The sequence below is a fragment of the Scyliorhinus torazame genome, chromosome 11, assembly GCF_047496885.1.
Source record: "Scyliorhinus torazame isolate Kashiwa2021f chromosome 11, sScyTor2.1, whole genome shotgun sequence".
NCBI classification, from domain to species: domain Eukaryota; kingdom Metazoa; phylum Chordata; class Chondrichthyes; order Carcharhiniformes; family Scyliorhinidae; genus Scyliorhinus; species Scyliorhinus torazame.
In genome coordinates, this window is record NC_092717.1 from 21546298 (window position 1) to 21568627 (window position 22330).

Here is a 22330-nt window from a genome sequence, read left to right on the forward strand (position 1 = left end):
TCCACTTGATCCCCGTTAAAGATGGGTTATCGAGCTGTGTATGCTTTTTGACAGCAGTGCACATTTTTGATTGTGGATCACAGACAAAGTTTCCGTGATTTCTCTCTGTAGTTTAGCAGATAATCGACCCTGGACTGTGGGGTCTTATGGTCGATGGCTGGAAAAAGTCTGGTTTAAACCACTGTTCTGTGTCTGAAAGAATTGAAACTTCTGCTCCAGTGTCTAATTTGAAGTTTTTTTTTATGCTCGTTGACATAAAATCTGCACTCCCAAGAATGATGGTACTTGTTCTTTTCTTTCTTCAACCTCTTGAATTTCTTCCAACTTCTTGAATGGTACTTGAGTTTCGCCTTTAATATTTAGTTAAGAGCTATTTTCTGGGCAAGCTGATTTAAAATGGCCTGTCTTCTTGCTGAATGGTACTCGCCATTTTTGGTGGGTGGGGCACTCTTTGCGCCAGGGCAGCCTTTTCTCTTCACAACAAGATCAATGACCAGTGGTACCTACCATGACCCTTTTTCTTTTTTGGGATAAGGTACACTGCAACTTCTATGTGCTGCAATATGGACTAATCACATGTTTTTCTCCACGAGATTTCCATTTTGCCTCGAATAAAAACATTATTTTCTTTTTCTCCCTTTTGCTGTCTTGTTAACTGCACAGCCTTCGATCGGTCAAATCTTCTCCTGACTGCAGAAAACCTGATATTGTCTCTTCCAACAACACTGTGATTCTGAATCAATTCATCTTTCAGGGCTCCATTGGTGCAATTCTCAGCCAAGCAATATAGACCTTTAATAATGGAACTTATGCCCTCTCTCCTGGGCTTCGGATGTGCCAATTGTTTTTTTTCTATCTTTGTAATGGTGTTCTTTCAAAATAAATATCAAAAACTTTGATAACTTATTCATATGTCATATGCAGCATGGTAGCATTGTGGATAGCGCAATTGCTTCACAGCTCCAGGGTCCCAGGTTCGATTCCGGCTTGGGTCACTGTCTGTGCGGAGTCTGCACATCCTCCCCGTGTGTGCGTGGGTTTCCTCCGGGTGCTCCGGTTTCCTCCCACGGTCCAAAGTTATGCAGGTTAGGTGGATTGGCCATGATAAATTGCCCTTAGTGTGCAAAATTGCCCTTAGTGTTGGGTGGGGTTACTGGGTTATGGGGATAGGGTGGAGGTGTTGACCTTGGGTAGGGTGCTCTTTCCAAGAGCCGGTGCAGACTCGATGGGCCGAATGGCCTCCTTCTGCACTGTAAATTCTATGATCTATGTCGCCATATCTTCATTTACGCCCTGTCTGACCAGCATATCGTCTGCATTACTGCCTATGGTGGCAAGTAAGGTACTGAACTACTCCTGCTAGTCTTTTCTGCAAGTCTTGATGCTGGTCTGTACCTGGCAAACCTGCAATGCCAGTTCTGCCAATTCTGCTAAAGGTAGGATTTTTCCATGTCTTCCTTTTCCTGTTGCCTTCTGTGTAGTTTGGTTTTCCCTCCCTGGCCTTGTCCTGCAGTCATGCTGCTGCTTCCACTTGCTGGGCTCTTAACATTTGCTCCTTTCGTCATGTTTTCTCGGCTGTCGTCATCTGTGATTATTGTTGTAGATATTAGATCTGGTAGTCATGGGTCTGGACTTGCAAATAAAACTGTTGATTAACTCTACCCTTTATTGAACATTACACTCACTGTGTACAATGCATACTGAGCACGAGGTTGTACATAGAACTATCTCAATGCACTGTTGCCATGTGATCTTACATCAATGATGAGGCACTCACATATTTAACATTAACCCTTTATACTACATTTGGTTCATTCAGTTGGATGATTTCTTCATTCTCTACCGTAACCATTGATTCATGGTGATTGACTGTTTATTGTATGCTCATGCTTATTTTAGTTCACCTTCGAATTCCAGACAATATTATTTATTTTCTCAGTAAAAGAAAAATGGTTTGTAGCAGTATTTCATAGTAGTTTTGAAATTGTCTTTGAATACAAACAGGGCAAAGAATTTTGGAAGGTTTGATACAATAACCTGTTGGTATAAAGTATTTTGTGACCAAATTTTAATGCTTTCAAAATAATTTGAACCCATTGGGTAAATGTTTTCTGAGAAAGCTTTGGTAGATGTTTATTATTAATAGCAAGATTTGCCATACGTGGAAATGCTACTTACAAACCAAATCCCCTTTTGAAAGCTCTTGGGTTACCCGTCTACAGCTGTCAACACACTGTTCCAAGAGCAACCCCTCCAATGCGACTAAAACACGGAAAGCTTTGTGCTACTGTTAATTCAACAAACCTCCGGTAATGCTAATTGCCTCCAATCAAGGTGTATCTTGAATACAGTTCATATGATGGCAACGGGGAATCATCGATAGATCGCCCTGTGGGGTTTGTGGAATATGCATTCCCCCTATTGAGCGGACGGAGGCTCGTCCCTGCCACCCAGACCCGGAACAGCATTCCCGATGGTGCCCAACCTGGGACTCAAGCGTTGCATGCCGTGGCTGTGGCTATTTTTGTTGTTCAAATAAACTAGAGTTTGTATGAAGCCTGGCCTTGGCAGAGTTATTACAACGGTCTTGTGTATCCTGGACTTTAAAAAAGACGAGATAAGAATTAACTGCATTGGCGAAGGAATAGTCATGAATACTCAAGCTTATGACTTTCATGTATTAATAAGAATTTGGAATTTGATCACTGCTCTCTGTAAATAGCACAGTAAGAAGGAAAGCCTAGCTTGAAATTTTTTTTAGTAATAGTCACATCTCTATCAAACCTCATGAGCTGCTTTATGCTCATATACAAAGGTTCAGTGGACTTTAAAAACATCTTCCAAACAACTCATTGACTTCAGGTACCATTTCTAAGTGCAACTGTGTGGATTCCACAGGGGGTACATGAGCAGTGGTCTCAAGGACCTGATTTGCACTCAAATGCTCCGTATTTTAGATCCCAGACGTAATGGGCCATAACTTCCTTTGAGTGCCAATTGGTTTGGATTGCTACCCTGTACCCACTTAACTGTGTTAAATTTCTTCAGTGTCTGTCTCGCCCAAATTCCTTGACTCAGGCCAGACTAGATCCAGGCAGCGCAGCAGGTCCCTGGGTCCAGCTTCGGAGTCTAAAAGAAGCAGTGCGAAGGAGGACTTGCCCCCTTTATTACAGCATTATGGCACTAGGCTGTGGAAGGGGGGGGAAGGAGATGAGGACATCGGGGGATGGAGGGATCAGACTGGTGGTGGAGGGAGGGAGGTGGTGTTGAGGGTCAGGTTGGATCGGTTTGGGGCGTTTGAGGAATCCTGTGTGGGTGGGGATGAATACTGTAGGGGCAGGGTGCTTATTGAGGAAGGGGGAGATGGGGAGTCCTCTGGGGTGGGTGGGTGGAGGGGTTCCTGTGCAGGGATCGGTCTGGATATTTAAAATAGTTGCACTGAAGTTAGAAGTGGTTTTATTTCTTCTAACCAGTAGCTGGAACACTGGCAGAACCATTTGAAGTCAGCAATTTAAATTGCTTTGTCGGGTGGTTCCCAGCGCAACACAGTTGTCTGTGGGAAGTTGGTGCTTCTGGACCATTGCCATGTGAACTCTTACCTGGGAATTTCTGAGAGGGATTTCCCAGCGCATCTTTGAAGTGCCCCTCCCTCCAGTGCCGGGAAGTTACCGGTTGTCTTGGCTCTTGAACAATGGCTTAGAAGATCCTTTAAGGTCTCGTGAGAGAGAAAACTTTACGAGGGCATGTAATTTAAAATCCCGAATATCTTTGCAGTTGATTACGTGATTATGGATTTGTGGTGTGATATTTGACAAGTGCAGAACGTACTGACTTACTGTAAACATTCATGTCGAACAATGTAACACAGGAGGAACTGTTCAACTCCTGAAATCAGCATTGGTATTTTTCTTCATATGAACCACTTGGTCCAATTATATTATCCTGCTCGCTCCCCATACCTTTTAATATTCCTCCTTTTCCATTAAATGTCCAATTTCCTTCTAAAATATTTAATGGCCTCCTGATTAGCAAGTCAGGGGTGTAATGTAATACTCTCCATTTACCTGGATGAGTGCAGCTCCAACAACATTGAAAAGCTCAACACCATCCAAGACAAAGCAGCCCGCTTGATTGCTGCCCCTTCTACAAACATTTAAACCCTTCACCACCGACGAACAATGGCAGCCGTGTGTACCATCTATAAGATGCACTGCAGTAACTCACCAAGGTTCCAAACTCACGACCACGACCATCTAGAAGGATAAGAGCAGCAGATACCTGGGAACCTATGAATCTATGATATTTTATGAACCCCACCACCTGGAGTTTCACCTCCAAGTCACTCACTACCCTGACTTGGAAATATATCGCCATTCCTTCACTGTCGCTGGGGCAACATTCTGGAACTCTCTCCCTAACACCACAGTGGGTATATTTACACTTCAAGGACTGCAGCGGTTCAAGAAGGCAACTCACCACCACCTTTTGAAGAGCAGGATGGACAATAAATTCTGGCCTAACCAGAGACACCCACATCTCGTAAATGAGTAAAAAAAGCAATGGATTATGGCAGAGAATTTCCCATTCAAACAACTTTTGTGTACACAAGCTTGGGTTCAAAGCCTCATCTTCCCAAATTGCTGCTCACGAGACAGTGATGGTGCTCTCAAAGCATAATTCTTGCTTTGTCAATCTCCAGAAGCACTTAAATTGCAAACATTTAATACACTTAAAGCTTCAGTGACCAAAGCAGCTAGAGATTAATTGCTTGTTAATGCAACTATAAGTTATTGATGTGTTTGTTTTCTAGCTGCTGCAGAAGAAATAAACAACATGGAAAAGCTGATGCTAGACTATGTTTCTATGGACCAAGAGCTTGAACAGTTCATACAGGCTGTAGATGATGTCACACACCAGGTAAGGGGTCAAAATTGCTTTGATAATGGCTTTATATTTCACTATTTTTGGAAGCAGTTCTGCAATAATGACTTGGATTCCTAGGTCTTGTAAAAATCTGCCTGAATTTTCATTTGAGTGGCTGGATAGGTCTGTCCTCCCCTGGTTTTGTTCTTATCTATTCAATTGTAAGCAGCAAATCACCTGTAATAGTTTATATTCTTGTTCCCACATTGTCACCTCTGAGTTTCCCAGGGTCTAACCTTGTTTCCCACCTATTACCTACATGCTGCTGCCCCTTTGCGATATCATTTCAAAATAGCATTGGGTTCTACCACGGCACGGTGGCATAGTGGTGAGCACTGCTGTCGGACAGCGCCAGGGACGCGGGTTCAATTCAGGCCTTGGGTGACTGTATGTCCTCCCTATGCCTGCGTGGGTTTCCTCTGGCTGCTCCGGTTTCCTCCCACGTCCAAAGATGTGCAGGTTAGATGGATTGGTCATGCTAAATTGCCCTTTAGTGTCCAAAAGGTTAGGTGGGGTTACGGGGATAGGTTGCGGGCATGTACCTAGGAAGGGTGCTCTTTCCGAGGGTCGGTGCAGACTCGGTGGGCCAAATGACCTCCTGCACTGTGGGATTCTATGTACGGCAATGACACCCAGTTTTACCTCACTATCACCTCTCTCAACCCCTCCACTGACTCCTGGGTAACCACTGTTTCGATTTATAAAGTTTTCATTCTTGTTTTCAAATCCAACTACCATTAAAGATGCTTTATAAAGGCAAGTTCTTTTGTGGGCCGCTTCCTTAGCTGGAGAAATGATGCATGTTTGCCATTCATGACCACATATCTTACTGTGATGTAATTTCTAATTCTCGAGGAAAGTACGTATATTCAGCTGATGAGCATGTACACTTACATAAGCAGGCTGAGGCTTGAGTAAGCATGTCTCTTAATGTGCCAGTATCAGCACCCTTCTTTGTCATTTCCCCTTTGTCTTGTAGTCCATGACATCTTTGTCAATTTTCACCTAGTACCCAGCTCCACTGCTCCACACTGTCTCTCTCTCTCTTCCCCCCCCCTCCTCCCCATACACACACGCCAGTACAAATCTAATCCTATTTTCAGTTCTCCCTCGCTTTGACAAAGTCACCCAGACTCAGAGCATTAGCTCCCTTCTCTCTCCACAGATGCTGTCAGACCTGCTGAGATTGTTTCATTTCTGTCTATAGTAATGTTGTGAGTGCTGATTTCTCACGATGACACTTGGTGGCTTGATGTGCGGCGGAAACTGCCTCTCAAGGATTGGCTCCCTCAACCATTAGCAGAGCTGTGCCATATGAAGACACCCCATCTGAAATGGGATTGTTTGTTGCGTGTTCATTATCATTCGTAGATGGAAAGGTGCAGAAACTGGGTAACTTCTCTGGAATTATCAATGGGAAGTAAAACGAGAAGTTGATCGGGGAAGCTGCTGCTGAAATGCATTCTTTGCGTCAGCCTTGTTTCAGTGTCACTTGGTTCTGAATAAGAAGGCTAATTTTTTAAATTTAGAGTACCCAATTCCTTTTTTTCCAATTAAGGGCAATTTAGCGTGGCCAATCCATCTAGCCTGCATATCCTTGGGTTGTGGGGGTGAGACCCACACAGACAGTGGGAGAATAGGCAAACGCCACACAGACAGTGACCTGGGGCTGAGATCGAACCTCGCCCCTCAGTGCCGTGAGGCAGCAGTGCTAACCATTGCACCGCCGTGCCGCCCTCCTGAATAAGAATGTTGTTGGTTCAAACCTCATTCCAGAGACTTGACCACTTCATCTCAACTGACAAGTTATTTGCTGAGGGAGTGCTGTGTAGTCAGAGGTGCCCCTTTGAGATGTCAAATGGTATTACACCCACCTCTCAGGTGGGTGTAATAGCTTCCAGGGCAGAATTTTAAGAGGGTTCTTGCAGTGCCTTAGCCAATATTTGCCCAATAAACATCCACAAAACAATTTAAATTGGTCAATTATGTCATTGCTGTTAGTGGGATATGACTGTGTACAAACTGGCTACTGAATTTCCCCAAATTACCATGACTGTACTATGATTGTGATGTGTTTGAGATGTTCTGTGGTCATGGCATTTGAGGTATGCCTCTAGTTTGTACATGGAACACTAACTTAGTGGTTGATGTTTTTCCGGATCTGGGCCTTGATGAGTAATCTCATATCAGGGTCATCTTTCCAGTTTTTTCATGAACTGGGCATACTAGGTGATATTCTGGGAATGTATCAAATGAGTAGCAAAATTTTTGTAGAATAAAGACTTTTAAAAAAAAAAAAGGGAAAATTCCCCTTTTACAATTTTTACTGGTCAGGCTTGCGTCAAGTGCCTGTGTTTATGCTATTTATCAGTGGGAGGTTTTTTTTGTTTATGCTACTGATTCCTGCTAGTTTTAACTATTTGTAGATTTGTAAAAAAAAAAGTGTCTCTATGTCCTTCCATTATCTGTACGTTTCGACCCACCCTTGACATTTTCTTCTGTTGTTGTCTTTGTGCTCTAAATAATGTTCATCATTTGCAAGGTGATCTGTCACTAATTCCCTTTCTAGCTACATTCACCTTCCTTCCTTCCCATTCTCTTGCTAATTTCCTCAGGTTCCTAACTACCATTGCTTTTGCCACTGCCTTTTATGTTACCTCTGCTGTTATTGATGAACTGCTCCCTTACCTCAAGCCTGCAAGTAACCTTCCAAATAACCCACCAATTCTCATTCCTACCAGTTTCCTTGGTGCACTTCCCTTCTTTTTTGTCAAATGTGCATTGCAAACATGGGCACACCTGGGACATAACTGGTCTCGCCATCGGCAACTAGATTTGGCTCAAAAATGTTATATTCTATTGTGATTTGCTTTTTGCCAGTAAAAACGGACTACTATTTCAGGATCACTCTGACTCCAGCGATAACTATGGACAAGCTCCATGACTTGTTAAGTCCTTCTTGCCCTAATACATTCTGTCCTGCAAATGAATATTTAAACTGAAACATCCCTCAACCCGCAAAAAAGATTGATTCTCAAACCCTCTCCAGCCACTCACACATGTTAAACCAAGCCATATGAAACCTTGGCATCCTGTTTGACTCAGAGCTGAGCTTAAAACCCGCATCCTATCCATTAGCAAGCCCGCTTAATTCCATTTCTAGTGTCACCCTCCTCTGTGGTTACCTCAGCCATTCTGTTGCTGAAACCCATATCCATGCTCTGTTAGCTCTAGGTTTGATCTCTCCAATAACTTTCTTTTTGACCAGGGGCGGCACAGTGGCGCAGTGGTTAGCACTGCAGCCTCACGCCGCTGAGGACCCGGGTTCGATCCCGGCCTCGGGTCACTGTCTGTGTGGAGTTTGTACATTCTCCCCATGTCTGCGTGGGTCTCACCCCACAACCCAAAGATTGCAGGGTAGGTGGACTGGCCACGCTAAATTTCCCCTTAATTGGGGGGGGGGTGAAATAATTGGGTACTCTAAATTTATTTTAAAAAATGTTCTTTTTGACCTTTCTTCTTCCACCTTCCACAGATTCCAACTCTTCTAAAATTCAGCTAGTCATATCCTGTCCTGCTTGACATCTTCCACTTCCTGCTGATCTGCACTGGCTCTCAAAGCCCAAGTCTATTCAGTTAGAAATATTCATTCAAATTCACTCCGGCATCATCTCATTCTGCACCATCTGCAACCTGTGTCAGCCTTGTATCCCCTTTTGCACCCTATTCTGCCCCAGATCTTTTATGGTTCCAGTCCAAAGAAGTGCAGGTTAGGTGGATTGACCATGCTAAATTTGCCCCTAGAGTCCAAAGATGAGCAGGTTAGGTGGGGTTATGGGTTGCGGAGATAGGGAGTGGGCCTCGGTAGGGTGCTCTTTCAGAGGATTGGTGTAGACTCAGTGGGCTGAATAGCCTCCTTCTGCACTGTAGGATATCTATGGTTCTATGGCTTTCCATCGCCTGATTAGTATTGGTGGAGCTGTCAGCTGACTTGACCCTGGTCTAGAACTCACTGATCAAATTCCTCTGTCTCTCTGATTGTGTCTCTACCTTTAAAGATTTTCTCAAAACTATAATTTTGATGGCATCAGGCATCTGTCATCTTAATTAAGCAGTCTGTGTTTGTGTTCAGCAAGACTTGGAGACATTCAGGCTTGAGCTGATAAGTGACAAGTAACATTTATGCCATACATACACCAGGCAATGGTGATCTTGAGTCTGACCATCTCCCCATGATACCATAGCTAAATTTCCCACCAGCATCCTGGGGGAGTGGCAGGAATGGGATTTTGGGTGGGTTACCACTGAGTAGAAACTTAACTGGACCAACCACATATGTAGCATGACTATAAGAACAGTCAGGCTTGCTGCTCTGTGGTGAATTACTCACACATAGAAATGCATTGCCATTCTTTCATTGTCACTGGGTCAAAATCCTGGAACTCCCTGCCTGACGGCACTGTGGGACTACCCCATACCACATGGACTGCTGTAATTCAAGAAGGTGAGGACAATTAGTGTTGAACAGTTGGTTTTCCTGTGATACCCAAATGAAAGAATTAAAAAAACATTCTGCTCAATTCCCTCTCCTCTATTCTCTGTATAATGCATTGACATAGTTTCTGCCTTAAAAGCATTATGTTGGTGTAAGTTGTTGCATTTGGTTATTAATTTGTGAGTGTTTAATTTTCTTTTATGATTTGATATTAAACTTTCATGCACTATTGGTAGACAAGATGGAAGAACTATAGGGTCGGTTTCTGGGTTCATAAACCATTAAACTACTTTTTGGTAAAATTTGAGAATTTTGATGTTGTAAAATAAAACTTTGTTGATTTTCAGCCATGTAACCATAAAGTGTTTCAAAGTTGAGAAAACAGGAGGAATGAAGGTAGTTTTATACTGAAATGGTGAAATTAGAGACTGACTGTAAAATATTAAATGGATAAAACCAAATGACTTGGTTTTATGTGTGTGAGGTGTGTGTGGCGGTTTTAGAAGATCAAGACGTTCTCTAGGTGTCCTGGCCAACATTCCTTGAATTAAAGCCAATATCAGACAAACTGATTAATTGGTTATTCATCTCTGTGTACTTCATGGAATCTTACCATGCATAAATTGGCTGCGATGTGACCTGCATAATATCTGCTGGTTACATATGAAGAAGAATGAAATATAGGGGAAATTTTGGGGGGATTTATAAGATGCAAGTATAAGTTGATTTTTTTTAAAGTTGCTTCAAATAAATATTTAATATGTATGTTGGAAAGTGTTCTGATAGTATTTTCCAAAATCACCTGAAGGCTGTGGAACTATAAAGTTACTGTCACAAAACATTATCAATCACCATCTCCAATGTATTTTCACGTTTGCCACAGTGTGAAAGAGAAAAGGCAAGGTTAAAGCTTCTATTAAAATAGTGGGGCTGAGGAATGTCACATGAATACATTCAGCACTTGCTAGTATTGGCAAGATCATGTTCTAGGCTTGGCATTTATTACCTGTGAAGGTGAGAAAAATCCACCATGGCACCTGCTTTGGAGTTCCCACAATAGCACACGAGAGGCAGCACAGTGTGATATTGCTACTTGTGTTTCATTTGAGATGTTATCTGCATAAATGTTAAAACATTATAGGATTCTTAAGGGGCTTGACGGGGTAAATGCTGAGAGGTTGTTTCCCTTCACGGGAGAGTCTCGGACCAGAGGGCATAGTCTCAGAATAAAGAGATGTCCATTTACGATATGGAGGAATTTCTTCTCTGAGGGGTGTAAGTCTTTGGAGCTCCTTGCCACAGAGAGCTGTGGTAGCAGAGTCCTTGTGTTTATTTAAGGCTGAGACAGATAGATTCTTCATCAGTAAGGGAATCGAGGGTCGCTGGGAAAGGGTGGAAACGTGGACGTGAGGAGTGTCAGATCAGCCATGATCCTATTGAATGGTGGAGCAGGCTCGAGGGGCTGCACGGCCTACTCCTGTTCCTATTTCTTATGATCTTCTAATGCACTTTTAGATCCAGTGCGATCATTTGACGAGGGCTTACAGTTTGCATGAGATCCGTTTCACAGCAGCACCAGCAGGGTATTTTGCAATGCATGCATTGATTTTCTTTCCATTTAAAATTCAAATTTAGATTCTAAATTTTTATCCTTTTTATCTTATTGTTATTAACGCATATTTTAGACAAAATCCAAGAACAGGTGCCACTTTGTGTATTGGTCATTTTATTTTAATGGATTATTAGACCAGACCACTAGCGGAATAGAAATCATGGACTGGATTTTGAAAGTGGGGTCAGGAACCTAATGCCTGGAGATAATTTCTGGATCCCGATCCCCTGCCACCATTTTGAAATGGCAGTAAGTACCTTAATCGAGCATGAGGTGAACTCAAGCGCTCAATTAGTGGCGCAGAGCATCTTCAAGAGGAGGGAGCTGCATGTTGAGCACCAGTGGCAAACGCTAATGGCAGCCATGATGGGACCTGCCATTGTCGTGCCAAAAAGAGCTTTAGGGCAGCAGCATTAACTCCGAGTAAAGTGGTTATGCAGCCAAAATAAAGATAAAGTGCACAACAGAGCGCACAAATCCCCGTGTCCCAACATTTTTTTAATGAACTGGGAACAAGCTTTCAGTTCCCCCTACTGTTGTGTACCAACATTCATCAGATTTTTGGGTTCATTGAATTCTGCATTGAAACTTTCCCTCTTGCTCTTTGGCCTGTTAACAAACCCCTTGGAAAGCTTAAGTGGTGGTTAATAGGAGGTGGGTGGATTCGCATTCCAGCCCCTCCTTCCCTCCAGCCCCTCCTTCCTTTCCATTGTAACTCGTGGTGTGTTCTGGAAGCGTAAGGATCCAGAAACAACCTCCTGGAATGTGACCCATCATCAGTTGGAAATCCAGCCCAATGCTTCACGAGAACTCACGATGCCAATACCATTTAGGTTTGAAAAAAAATTCAAACAAATAACCTCGCATTATGTTAGTCACTGGAAATATATTCTTTGTAGTCTGAAGATGAGAATGCTTAAAATTCAACATTTCTAACATTAAAAAAAGAACTTCGCTGAATTGATTTTGTTTTGGGTAGAAGGATAAATGGAATACATTTTGAAGACTTGCGGAATTCAATTGCTTCCACACTCTGCTGCCCACACCATCCTTTTATTTCATTGCTTATATGTTATTACTCAGTCCACTAATGGATCAAAGTCATATCCTGTGAGTCTTCATAATGTATTGTGTATTTTTTTCTTCATAAAGCTTCACAATCTGGCATTGTAGGCGATATGTTTCATAGAGTAACAAGTGAAACAGTCGTGAAGCTATTTTAATTGTTTAAAAAAATATTTTTATTAAGAATTTTTCATTATAATACAGTAAACCCACAACATATAACTAATACAACTCCACACTTACCCACCCTTCCAACCCCACCCCCCCAAAATGAAATCAGAACTTAACCATGACTAGCTCCTTGAAATAGATAATTAATGGCTGCCAACTCGAGTAGAACCCTTCTCCCGACCCCCTCATGATGTTCTCGAAGTACAAAAATTCCATAAGGTCACTCAACCAGGACGAGACACTGGGCGGAACCGGTGTCCTCCACCCAAGTAGAACCTGTCTCGGGGCTATTAATGAGGCGAGGCAATCTGCCTTCATGCCCAACTGCAGCTCTGGCGACTCAGAGACCCCAAAAATGGCCACCAGTGGGCAAGGAGCTGAAAAAACCCCAAATCTGTTATTCTCAAGAGTTGTAATTTATCCAACAGCTCCTCAAAACCGAAAAACTTCCCCTCTATAAACATGTCTACAAACCTCTCCAGCCCCTCTCTCCCTCCCCATGACCCGAACAACGAGCCGAAAAGAGATGATTCCCGCAGATTGGGGCCAACATCGACATGGTGCCAGCTTAAAATGTTGCCGGAACTGCCTCCAAATCCTCAGCTTGGCCACCACCACCGGATTTGAAGTAGAATTTGTGGGGGGAAACGGAAGCAGTAGCCAAGGCCTTCAAACCAGCCTACAAGAGCCTATAGCTCTACAAGAGCCTGATTCAATCCCCTTACATTCCAAGTAACCAGCCGGACAGGGGGCAGTCACCCCCCCCGCGATCTAAAGTAAGCCATTCCCACCATGTGGGGTAACCCAGCAACTATCCGAAGAGTGCCAACACCGGGCCCACCCATGATGGCCGCCAACACCCACCAGCACAGAACAAAGAAAATGTTGTAGTCATCGTCAAAGAACTTACACCCACCCCCCACCAGCTCGCCTCCCACCACTACCATGCCCAAATAAACCAGCAAACAGCAACAAGATGAACAAAGTCCCTCACCACCCCCCACTTCTAACCCCAAACACAAAGAAAACAAAAATCCTAAACTGATCATTAAAACGTTCCTAATGTAATGAGCTGCAGGTACCCCCTTCCCCACTCCGCTCCTGTTAGCTAACTCTACAATTTAGCGCGGCCAATCCACCTACCCTGCACATCTTTGGGGTGTGGGGGCGAAACCCACGCAAACACGGGGGGAATGTGCAAACTCCACACGGACAGTGGCCCAGAGCCAGGATCGAACCTGGGACCTCGGCGCCGTGAGGCAGCAGGGCTAACCCACTGCGCCACTGTTCTGCCCAATAGTCAAAGAACTTTAAAGCCAAAGAACAATACCCATCCCATACATGTACAGGAAAAAAACAAATACAAACTCCACAATGCTCAGAACACCCCCCCCCCCCGGCCAACAAACCCCAAAAATCACATGCTCTTTCCCCAAACAGAGATCTCACAATTAATACAATTTACAGTTAGCCTGACCCCAGCCAATGCTTCTTCACAAATGCATCTGTCTCCTCCGTGCGGCAAAGTCGTAGTCTCTTTCATCGTAAGTCACTCTGAGGAGCGCAGGATACACCACAACGAATCCAACATTGTTTCTGTACAACGAGGCCTTGGCCTTATTGAATGCCGCAGGCCTCTTAACCAGTTCCGCTTCCACATCCTGGTAGAGCCTAATGACATGCCCCACCCATTTATAGCCACGATGGTCCTTCGCCCACCATAGGACTTGCTTCTTCTCCTGGTAACTGTGAAACCTCACGATGATCACCACAGTGGTCACCAGAACGGGTTTTTTCCCTGAGCGACCTGTGGACCCATTCCACCATCTTTCCAAGCACCTGCGAGTTGGTTTTTGGGCCTTCCACACCCTCTGGCAGACCAACGATTCTCGAATTCTGCCGTTTGGAGTGATTCTCCAGATCGTCTACATTGGCCCTCGGCGTCTTATTATCCCCGACCACCCTTGCCTCTTCTAGGATGGCGATCTGATCACTCTGCCTCAAGAGGGCCACTTCCACAGCCTGTATCACGTTTTACTGTCTGGTAAATTTATGCCAATGTTGCAGGAATGGGGGCCAGAGCCCCTTCGATTGCTTTGTCGTGGACCTCCACAGCCTGCCGTAACCCCTCTTCAGCTCCACTGCCAAGATGCCTGTGAGCATCTCAGTCGTCAGTGGACTGGCCAAAGTCGCAGCAGGAGCCTCTGCTATTTCCTCAACAGAGGAGGCTGAAGAGACTTCCAAGTCTGACTGAGATTCATTACTTGCCTGCTGTCTGGCCTTGTACTTTTTGGGCATTCCTTTTACTTGGGAACTTTATCCCATCGAACTGATAGTTTCCCCCAAAATCAACCCCCAAAAGATGGACGAAAAGGGCCAAAATCAAAGTACTCTGGCGGAGCCACCTCGTGTGCGATTGCCCTCTACATGCTGCGTTCGGAAATCCAAGTTGTTTTAATTGTGATGAGTGATGAAGATTTGTGACTCAAAAATGGGCTATCACATAACACCAATCCGTAAAAATTGGTTTTAGAAATGTTTGATATAAATAAGTTTAAATTAATAGTGTAAATTCTGTCGTGAGATTTGGTGCTTGCCTGCTCTTTGTACTGATGACATCAATTGTGCTTTGGAATGATTTGAATAGATTAGGGAAATTGCATTTTACATTCTGTTTTGGATAAGTTATCAATGTCAAAATAAAAGCAGTCAAAGCCCTTTGTATTTTCTTCAATTACTGTTTCCGTCTCTTTGCTAATTTCTGTTTTTAATTCATCCGTTTATCCTTCGCCGCCATGCTACTGAAATGCATTCAAATATTTTGGCAGCTTTTTGACTTTTCTAATCCAATGCTTACTCCATTCCCAAACTCCACCCTACCACCACATTATATTCTGCACAAATTCCAGTACGTCTATTACCCATGTCCTTGTTACCTCTTAGCATAAAACCTCTGAATTGTTGTCCTTGTCATGAAGCCCCCCCCCCACCACAGCTTTTCCTTGCCCAATCTTTAGAACCTCACTGAACTCTACTATGTCCATGTTCACATCTAGTAGTCTACCTGAAACACACAACATCCTCCATAAAATCTCTCTGGCTCGATTTCACCCAGATTCCTTCCACTAGCAGTGATATCAAAGGAGAGCTTCCTGATTAATAAATTTGCCTGCTGTTGATTCTCTGGTCTCATTTGAGACTTTGCTCTGCTTGCCTCTTTCTCCTACATTAAACATTCCACATAAAATAAATCCAGATTATCCATCCAGAACATTCCTGCAGTCTCCCTCATTGTAGCATGAGTTGTTTTATAAATTATTCCTGGATTTTGACTTGAAAGTATCTTTTTCTTCCTTGAAGGCACTTTAATTTTGGGGTTATACTTGAATGGGCACCATCAAGCCCACTCTTCACCTATGAATGTTGTTAAAAATAAATTTAGAGTACAAAATTCTTTCTTTTTCCAATTAAGGGTCAATTTAGCGTAGCCAATCCACCTACCCTGCACACCTTTGGGTTGTGGGGGTGAGACCCACACAAATGGGGAGAATATGCAAACTCCACACGGACAGTGACCTGGGGCCAGGACTGAACCCGGGTCCATGGCGCAGTGAGATAACAGTGCTAACCACTGCGCACCATGACACCCAGTTCACCTATGAATGTTGACCAGCTTACTGATTGTGAGGTTATCAAAGTTACACATGGTATTGTCCTCGTCAAATATTCGCATGCACAGTTTTCAGTTGAAGTCTTCCTGGTAGTGACCAGGATGCAAACCCATGGTGACTAATGCTTTGTGCTGTTACTGAGTGTGTTTTTTCTGTTGTCTTCATCCCGTTGTCTTCATGTAATTGCTATGGCTACTGCTCGGATTTTGTTTGACTCTCATCCATGTGTTTGCTTTACATTGAAGAAAACTGCTTCATATTTAGATTACAATTCTCCTTCAGTGGCTACTCTCTGCCTATAAATCTGAATATGAGCAAGATGCATTTGTTATATTCTATTTTACTTTTACATGGAGACTATTGCTCAATATGAACAGTCAATGTAATGTCAAATTAAACATTGCAGAAACCTTCACTCAACATGCCTGGGCTTGGTTACAAGTCAAATATTTCACTCTGATTTACACCTAGACAAAGGCACTTATCATTTTGTTTATGTCTGGTTATGGAAAAGATTTCTCTGCGGCATATTATCAAAATGATGTTGTATTTAACACTGAACTTTCCACTTAAATCACTGGTTCAAGAAAAAGTCTTCAGACGTTGTAAGAGTAGAACTGTTTTCTAATGATACATAACATGCTGGTCTCCACTTTTGCCACCTCAGATGTGAATTTAAGTTTTAAAGGCATTGCTCATAAATAATGGTTGTAAGGGAACAGACATGCCTTCGTTCCCTTTCTGTTTGCCATTTGTATATTCTGAGTAATTAGGGCCGTAAGTTTTATATCAACTTAGTAAGTCAACGGCGCAGTGGTTAGCACTACTGCCGCTGAGGACCCGGGTTCGATCCCGGCCCCGGGTCACTGACCATGTGGAGTTTGCACATTTCCCCCTGTGTCTGCGTAGGTCTCACCCCCACAACCCAAAGATTGGGTTGGCTATGCTAAATTACCCCTTAATTGAAAAAAAAAGAATTGTGTATTCTAAATTTATTAAACAAAAACTGGGCAGGATTCTTCGTTTCAGAGACTAAATGCTGACATGGGACTGAATCGGTGATGCTCTACGACCAAGGAAGCGGCGTCGGTCCTGGAGCAATTCAGGATCCGATAATGAGCTCGCACCGGCATCTGTGGAACTAGAGCAATTCCAATGAAAAATGGTGTCCAATTCATCGGGGTCAGGATTGGCCTCGATTTTCGGCTGACGCACAGTTGTGTTTCCCTATTCTGGCGTTGGCCAACGGAGAATCCCGCCTCCTATTTTGATTGCTGTGTACCTGCAAACAATGTGGTCTTGGTATTATGTGTGCATTCACATAGTTTTACTGTACTGAGTATTACACACTTGCTACGATACATTAGAACATTGGCAGTAAAAAAAAAGGCCATTCAGACGATCATATTTGTGCTTTTTTTTGTGAGAGCAATCTGAAATTAATTCAAGTTCATCACTATTGATCGTGCATTTATGTGGTATTCGGGAGGCAGCTTGTTGAGATATTACACCACACATTCAATACATGTGAGCTCTTCCCTTCTTAAGTTCCTTAACATTTCAGTGAAGTAGAGTTTCACAGTAAAGGCAAGGTTAATGGGAGGAGAGAATTTGACCCACAGCATTGTTTTCTACCTCGTTTGAGTTTTGGGTTTTAAAATGCTCTCAAAACTTCCCCTGTGCTTTAATCCTGCAGAAGCTCCAACTTATCCAAAATGTTGCTGCCTGTCAGCCACACTTTGATGATATCACACTTGGCTCTCTATATTCTGTCTGGCCACCTGTTCCTCAAGCAAGCTGATTTGAAAATTGTTGCCCTCAGCTCTTCATGACTGCGTTTTACCCTATCCAAATAAGTGATCTCTAGCCAGGCTTCTGAATATCCCTCGTTCTTGCCACCAATGTTTGCTCATTGTGGCTACTGTAGAACACTTGGTGTGGTTTCATTTCCCTTACCATCTTCCATCTTGCTGTCAGAAGCCTTGTGAAAACACACCTTTTGATTTTGGCCTTGGTTCCTTCCTCCTAACTCCATCTGTCTTTTCCTTTCCTGAGCCGTGTCCAGTGTTTATTTTACTGATGCTTTGAGGTGTCTACTGGCATGTGAGGAGCAGGCTACTAATCCAAATTGCTGTTCTAACTGACTGTTTTAACAGTACATTGGCTAAGTATTATCTTGCCTAGCTTCCAAGTAAATGTGGAAACTAACATGGGTCTAAAAATAACTTTGGAATTAATTGAGGGAAGGTGCAGAAAAAGTTTATTTCCGAAGCAGGTAAAATTAAATATGATTACATATGAATTATGGTGGAGAGCACTGGTTCAGAATCTTCAAAATTACTTCAATTTCAAGTCATAAGCAACATTATATAAATGCTAATGAATCAACTGTTAAGAATGTCAACCAAATTGTGTTTGAACACCCTCCAGGGTTGTCTGTCCTCAGATTTTCAATTCAAGTCGTTGGATGTTTTGAAATTTCTTTAACACAAAATCATACTTTGAATGATCAGAAATATGTTGTTGTACAATGATAGACTGCAACCATTCAACAAACTGAGCTTCAAGTGCTGCCTAGCTGTAGTGCTTCCAAACTTTAATCCCACCGTGTTGTCAGACACCAGATGCCCACAACCAAGGGTTCCTGAGTCTCGACAACCAAGTCCCTGCAAAGTGTTGATAAATCCCACGCTTCAGCTTCTTCCACATATTCATCAAGTGGTGTGGCTGTAGTTTCTATCTCCCCGCTCTTCCCCTGCGCATCAAAATCCCATGCCTCCTTGTCCATTAAGCACTTATAAACAGCAATTTCCTTTCAGATCTTTCATCCAGGCCTGCTCATTCCCATGTGCCAAACCGCATCACACAATCTACTACTTCCTTCTGGTCCCTGTCTCCCCACTCCCCACCTGTGGAAGTCCTCTCACTGCTACCTCCACCCCAGTGTTTCTTTCCCATTGCCTCTCCAACTTGCCTGATCTACATAGACTCATAGAATCTACAGTAAATCTACAGTGCCGAAGGAGGCCATTCGGCTCATCGAGTCTGCACCAGCCCTTGGAAAGAGCACCATACCTAAGCCCACACCTCCACCCTATCCTCGTAACCCCATCTAACATTTTTGGACACTAAGGGCAATTTAGCTTGGCCAATCCACCTGACCTGCACATCTTTCGACTGGGAGGAAACTGGAGCACCCGGAGGAAACCCACGCAGACACAGGAAGAACATGCAGACTCCGCACAGACAGTGACCCAAGCCGGGAATCGAACCTGGGACCCTGGAGCTGTGAAGTGACTGTGCTAACCACTGTGCTACCGTGCTGCCTGTACACACAATCTAATATGTGTGGCCTAGAACCTTGCTGCATGTACAGGCTTTTAAAAGAAAACTAAATATTGCAAACAAATAAGTATTTAATAATAGAACATAATCATGCAGAGAGAGAACACTGTGAAAGAGGCACTTATACAAGCAGCGAGAGAAACTGTTGAACAATTAAACTGACGCTGCAATGCAATAATTGTCAGTGTCAGAGAGAGACCAGGAAGAGTGGTGGGCAGCACCCAGTTACAGCTGTATAGCCCTCCCAGATAGCAAAACCCTTCATGACATTTGACGATGTGGAGAAACAGGACATTCATTGGACACGGGAGGGTGTAACTAGTGAGATTAAGGGAAGACACAAGAGTAGAGAATCAAGGGCACGAAGGAGAAGAGGCTGAAAGGCGACTGAAGGAAGTGGGAGAGATTGTGAGGTGGAATAAAAACAAAGTGCGACAAATACTTAGCAGTTTTGCCATCATCTGTGTAGAGAGAGAAACAGAATTAACATGTTGTGCTGAATGTGACTGTAACATTCCAGACGAGCAACCACACGGAAGCAATGACTAAGAAAAATTTCACCTATAATGTTACACCTCCTACTCTCCGAAGGGCCTTCCACACTCTGCTCATATTTGGGCCGGGGTATTTTTGACCCAGAAGTTCCTGGCTTAAGGATGTGGCTCTGCCCCCTCATCTAAGGAGCTCGTACTCGGGTGAGGCCACAGGGACTCTGAGGTTACAGACCCCGTAGCCTCCGGTCGGGTTATAACAGTGACCAATATATTTTTCCTGCAATTTCTGCTTTTTAATTACAGGTTTCCAGCATCCAAAGTGTTGCTTCCATACATGTTGTGAGGTGGGGTGTTTTAGAAAACAGGGGAGATAGTGGTTGAAAGATTGACCAAGAATGGAAAAAGAGGGGAATGAACAATAAGCAATAAGAATGACGAAGGGTGTACAGTGGAACACTTGATTGGAGGACTTAACTCAAATTGGAAGGCTGTGCGGGATTTGTAAACAAGTACCAGGATGTTGATGAATTTGCGGGTGAATAGGAATCAGCAGAGTGTGGCGAGATAAAATAATCTTTGTGAAGAGTTAGGCAGTCATTAAAGTTTACAAAACTTGAATTGGGATCCTGTGAAGAGGGCATTTCATCATTCATATCATATCATATGAAATCTCGGTTCTTGACATTAGTATTCCAGTGGAGGAGGGAGCAAGTAGGGGGGATAAATATTTACACGATTTCTCTAACTCCTCTCTGATAATCTTCGAGCTCTACTTCACACGAACTCCAGTTTGTCCAAATCTCTATAACTACTCATTCTGTCTCATGCGACATCCAAATTGCCCTTCAATGCTGTCCTCAATAACCTTCACTGACTCCCTGTCCCCAGACCTATTGAATGCAAAATCCTATACTAAGGGCACGATTCTCGGGTAAAATTTCTAAGTGGTGTGGTACCGCGCAGGAACTGCAGCGATTTCCCAGCGCTCGGCCTGGCGAGGCCGGCAACCCTATTCAACGTTAATTGGTCCACTTAACAAAGCCCCACAGGTGTCTCGCCGCAAATGAAGGCTCATCAGCTGATTCACCAGCACTGCTCTCGCCAGCCCCCCGCTAACAAGGTCGAGCAGCACATAAGCAGCAGTTGCTCAGCCAACCCCAGCCAGCCCGCAACAATGGCGTCCAGGAGACCGGCCCCAAGATTCGGGGATTCAGATCTGGGGAGGCTGCTAGACGCAGTGGAGGCCATTTATGTGGTATCCGTGAGGCAGCTTGTTGAGATATTACACCACACATTCAATACATGTGAGCTCTTCCCTTCTTAAGTTCCTTAACATTTCAGTGAAGTAGAGTTTCACAGTAAAGGCAAGGTTAATGGGAAGAGAGAATTTGACCCACAGCATTGTTTTCTACCTCGTTTGAGTTTTGGGTTTTAAAATGCTCTCAAAACTTCCCCTGTGCTTTAATCCTGCAGAAGCTTCAACTTATCCAAAATGTTGCTGCCTGTCAGCCACACTTTGATGATATCACACTTGGCTCTCTATGTTCTGTCTGGCCACCTGTTCTTCAAGCGAGCTGATTTGAAAATTGTTGCCCTCAGCTCTTCATGACTGCATTTTACCCTATCCAAATAAGTGATCTGTAGCCAGGCTTCTGTATATCCCTCGTTCTCACCACCAATGTTTCCTCATTGTGGTTACTCTGGAACACTTTGTGTGGTTTCATCTCCCTTACCATAGGTCTCCTGGGGGCCATTATTGCGAGCTGTCTGGGGTTGGCTGAGCAAGTGCTGCTCGACCTTGTTAGCGGGAGGCTGGCGAGCGCGGTGCTGGTGAATCAGCTGACGAGCCTTCATTTGCGGCGAGACTCCCGTAGATTCTTGTTAATTGGACCAATTAACGTTGAATAGCGTAGCCGGCCTCGCCAGGTGTGCGCTGGGAAATCGTTGCAGTTCCCGCGCAGTATCACACTTAGTGAGGGCTTAAGTGGGTGGGTGCAGACTCCATGGGCCGAATGGCATCCTTCTGCACTGTATGTTCTATGTTCTATCTCCAGCCTCCCAAGAGAACACCTCAGAGGAGAGTTCCAAAGATGCCACCATAATAGTTGTGGCACAGCTGTCATCCCCACCCTCCACCAGCGCAGATGCACACACCTCGGTGGGATGTGTTCGTGGTTAGGCTTCTGGGGCACAATCTGATGATGCACATCAGGTGCAGGCAGAAATCCTCAGGCGAGACAGCAGTCGGACTGGCGACCACGGTGGAGAGCCTGGTGCACAATGTCAGCACCGTTAATGGAGGTGTCCAAGGTGTAGCGCAGTTGGTGACGGCCATGGCTGACGGCCTCAACAGAATGTCCGCCTCGCTGGCGGATGTGACCCAGTACCAGACTGACCTTGATGGGGTTCTGCGGGACATGTCCCGCTCTCATTTGGGAATGGCCGAGACATTGCGGAGCTTGTCCCAGTCACAGTGGGCATTGCTGAGGTGCTGAAGAGTATGTCCTAGTCATTGAGCTTCGCTGAGGGAATCGACACCATGATTCAGGCATCG

General features: G+C 44.0%; 1 protein-coding gene and 1 long non-coding RNA gene across 3 annotated transcripts in view; one reads left to right on the top strand and one right to left on the bottom strand.

Annotated features, from left to right (window-relative positions):
* Window positions 1–22330, top strand: part of nsmce2 (NSE2 (MMS21) homolog, SMC5-SMC6 complex SUMO ligase) — a 199441-nt gene that overhangs the window by 22549 nt on the left and 154562 nt on the right. For both annotated transcript variants that reach the window (XM_072467034.1, XM_072467035.1), the window contains exon 3: window positions 4811–4917. In XM_072467034.1, the coding sequence (XP_072323135.1) occupies window positions 4811–4917 (107 nt within the window). The remainder of the gene's footprint in view (window positions 1–4810; window positions 4918–22330) is intronic.
* Window positions 1–22330, bottom strand: part of LOC140385170 (uncharacterized) — a 56023-nt gene that overhangs the window by 6924 nt on the left and 26769 nt on the right. The gene's annotated exons all lie outside the window — the stretch shown is intronic.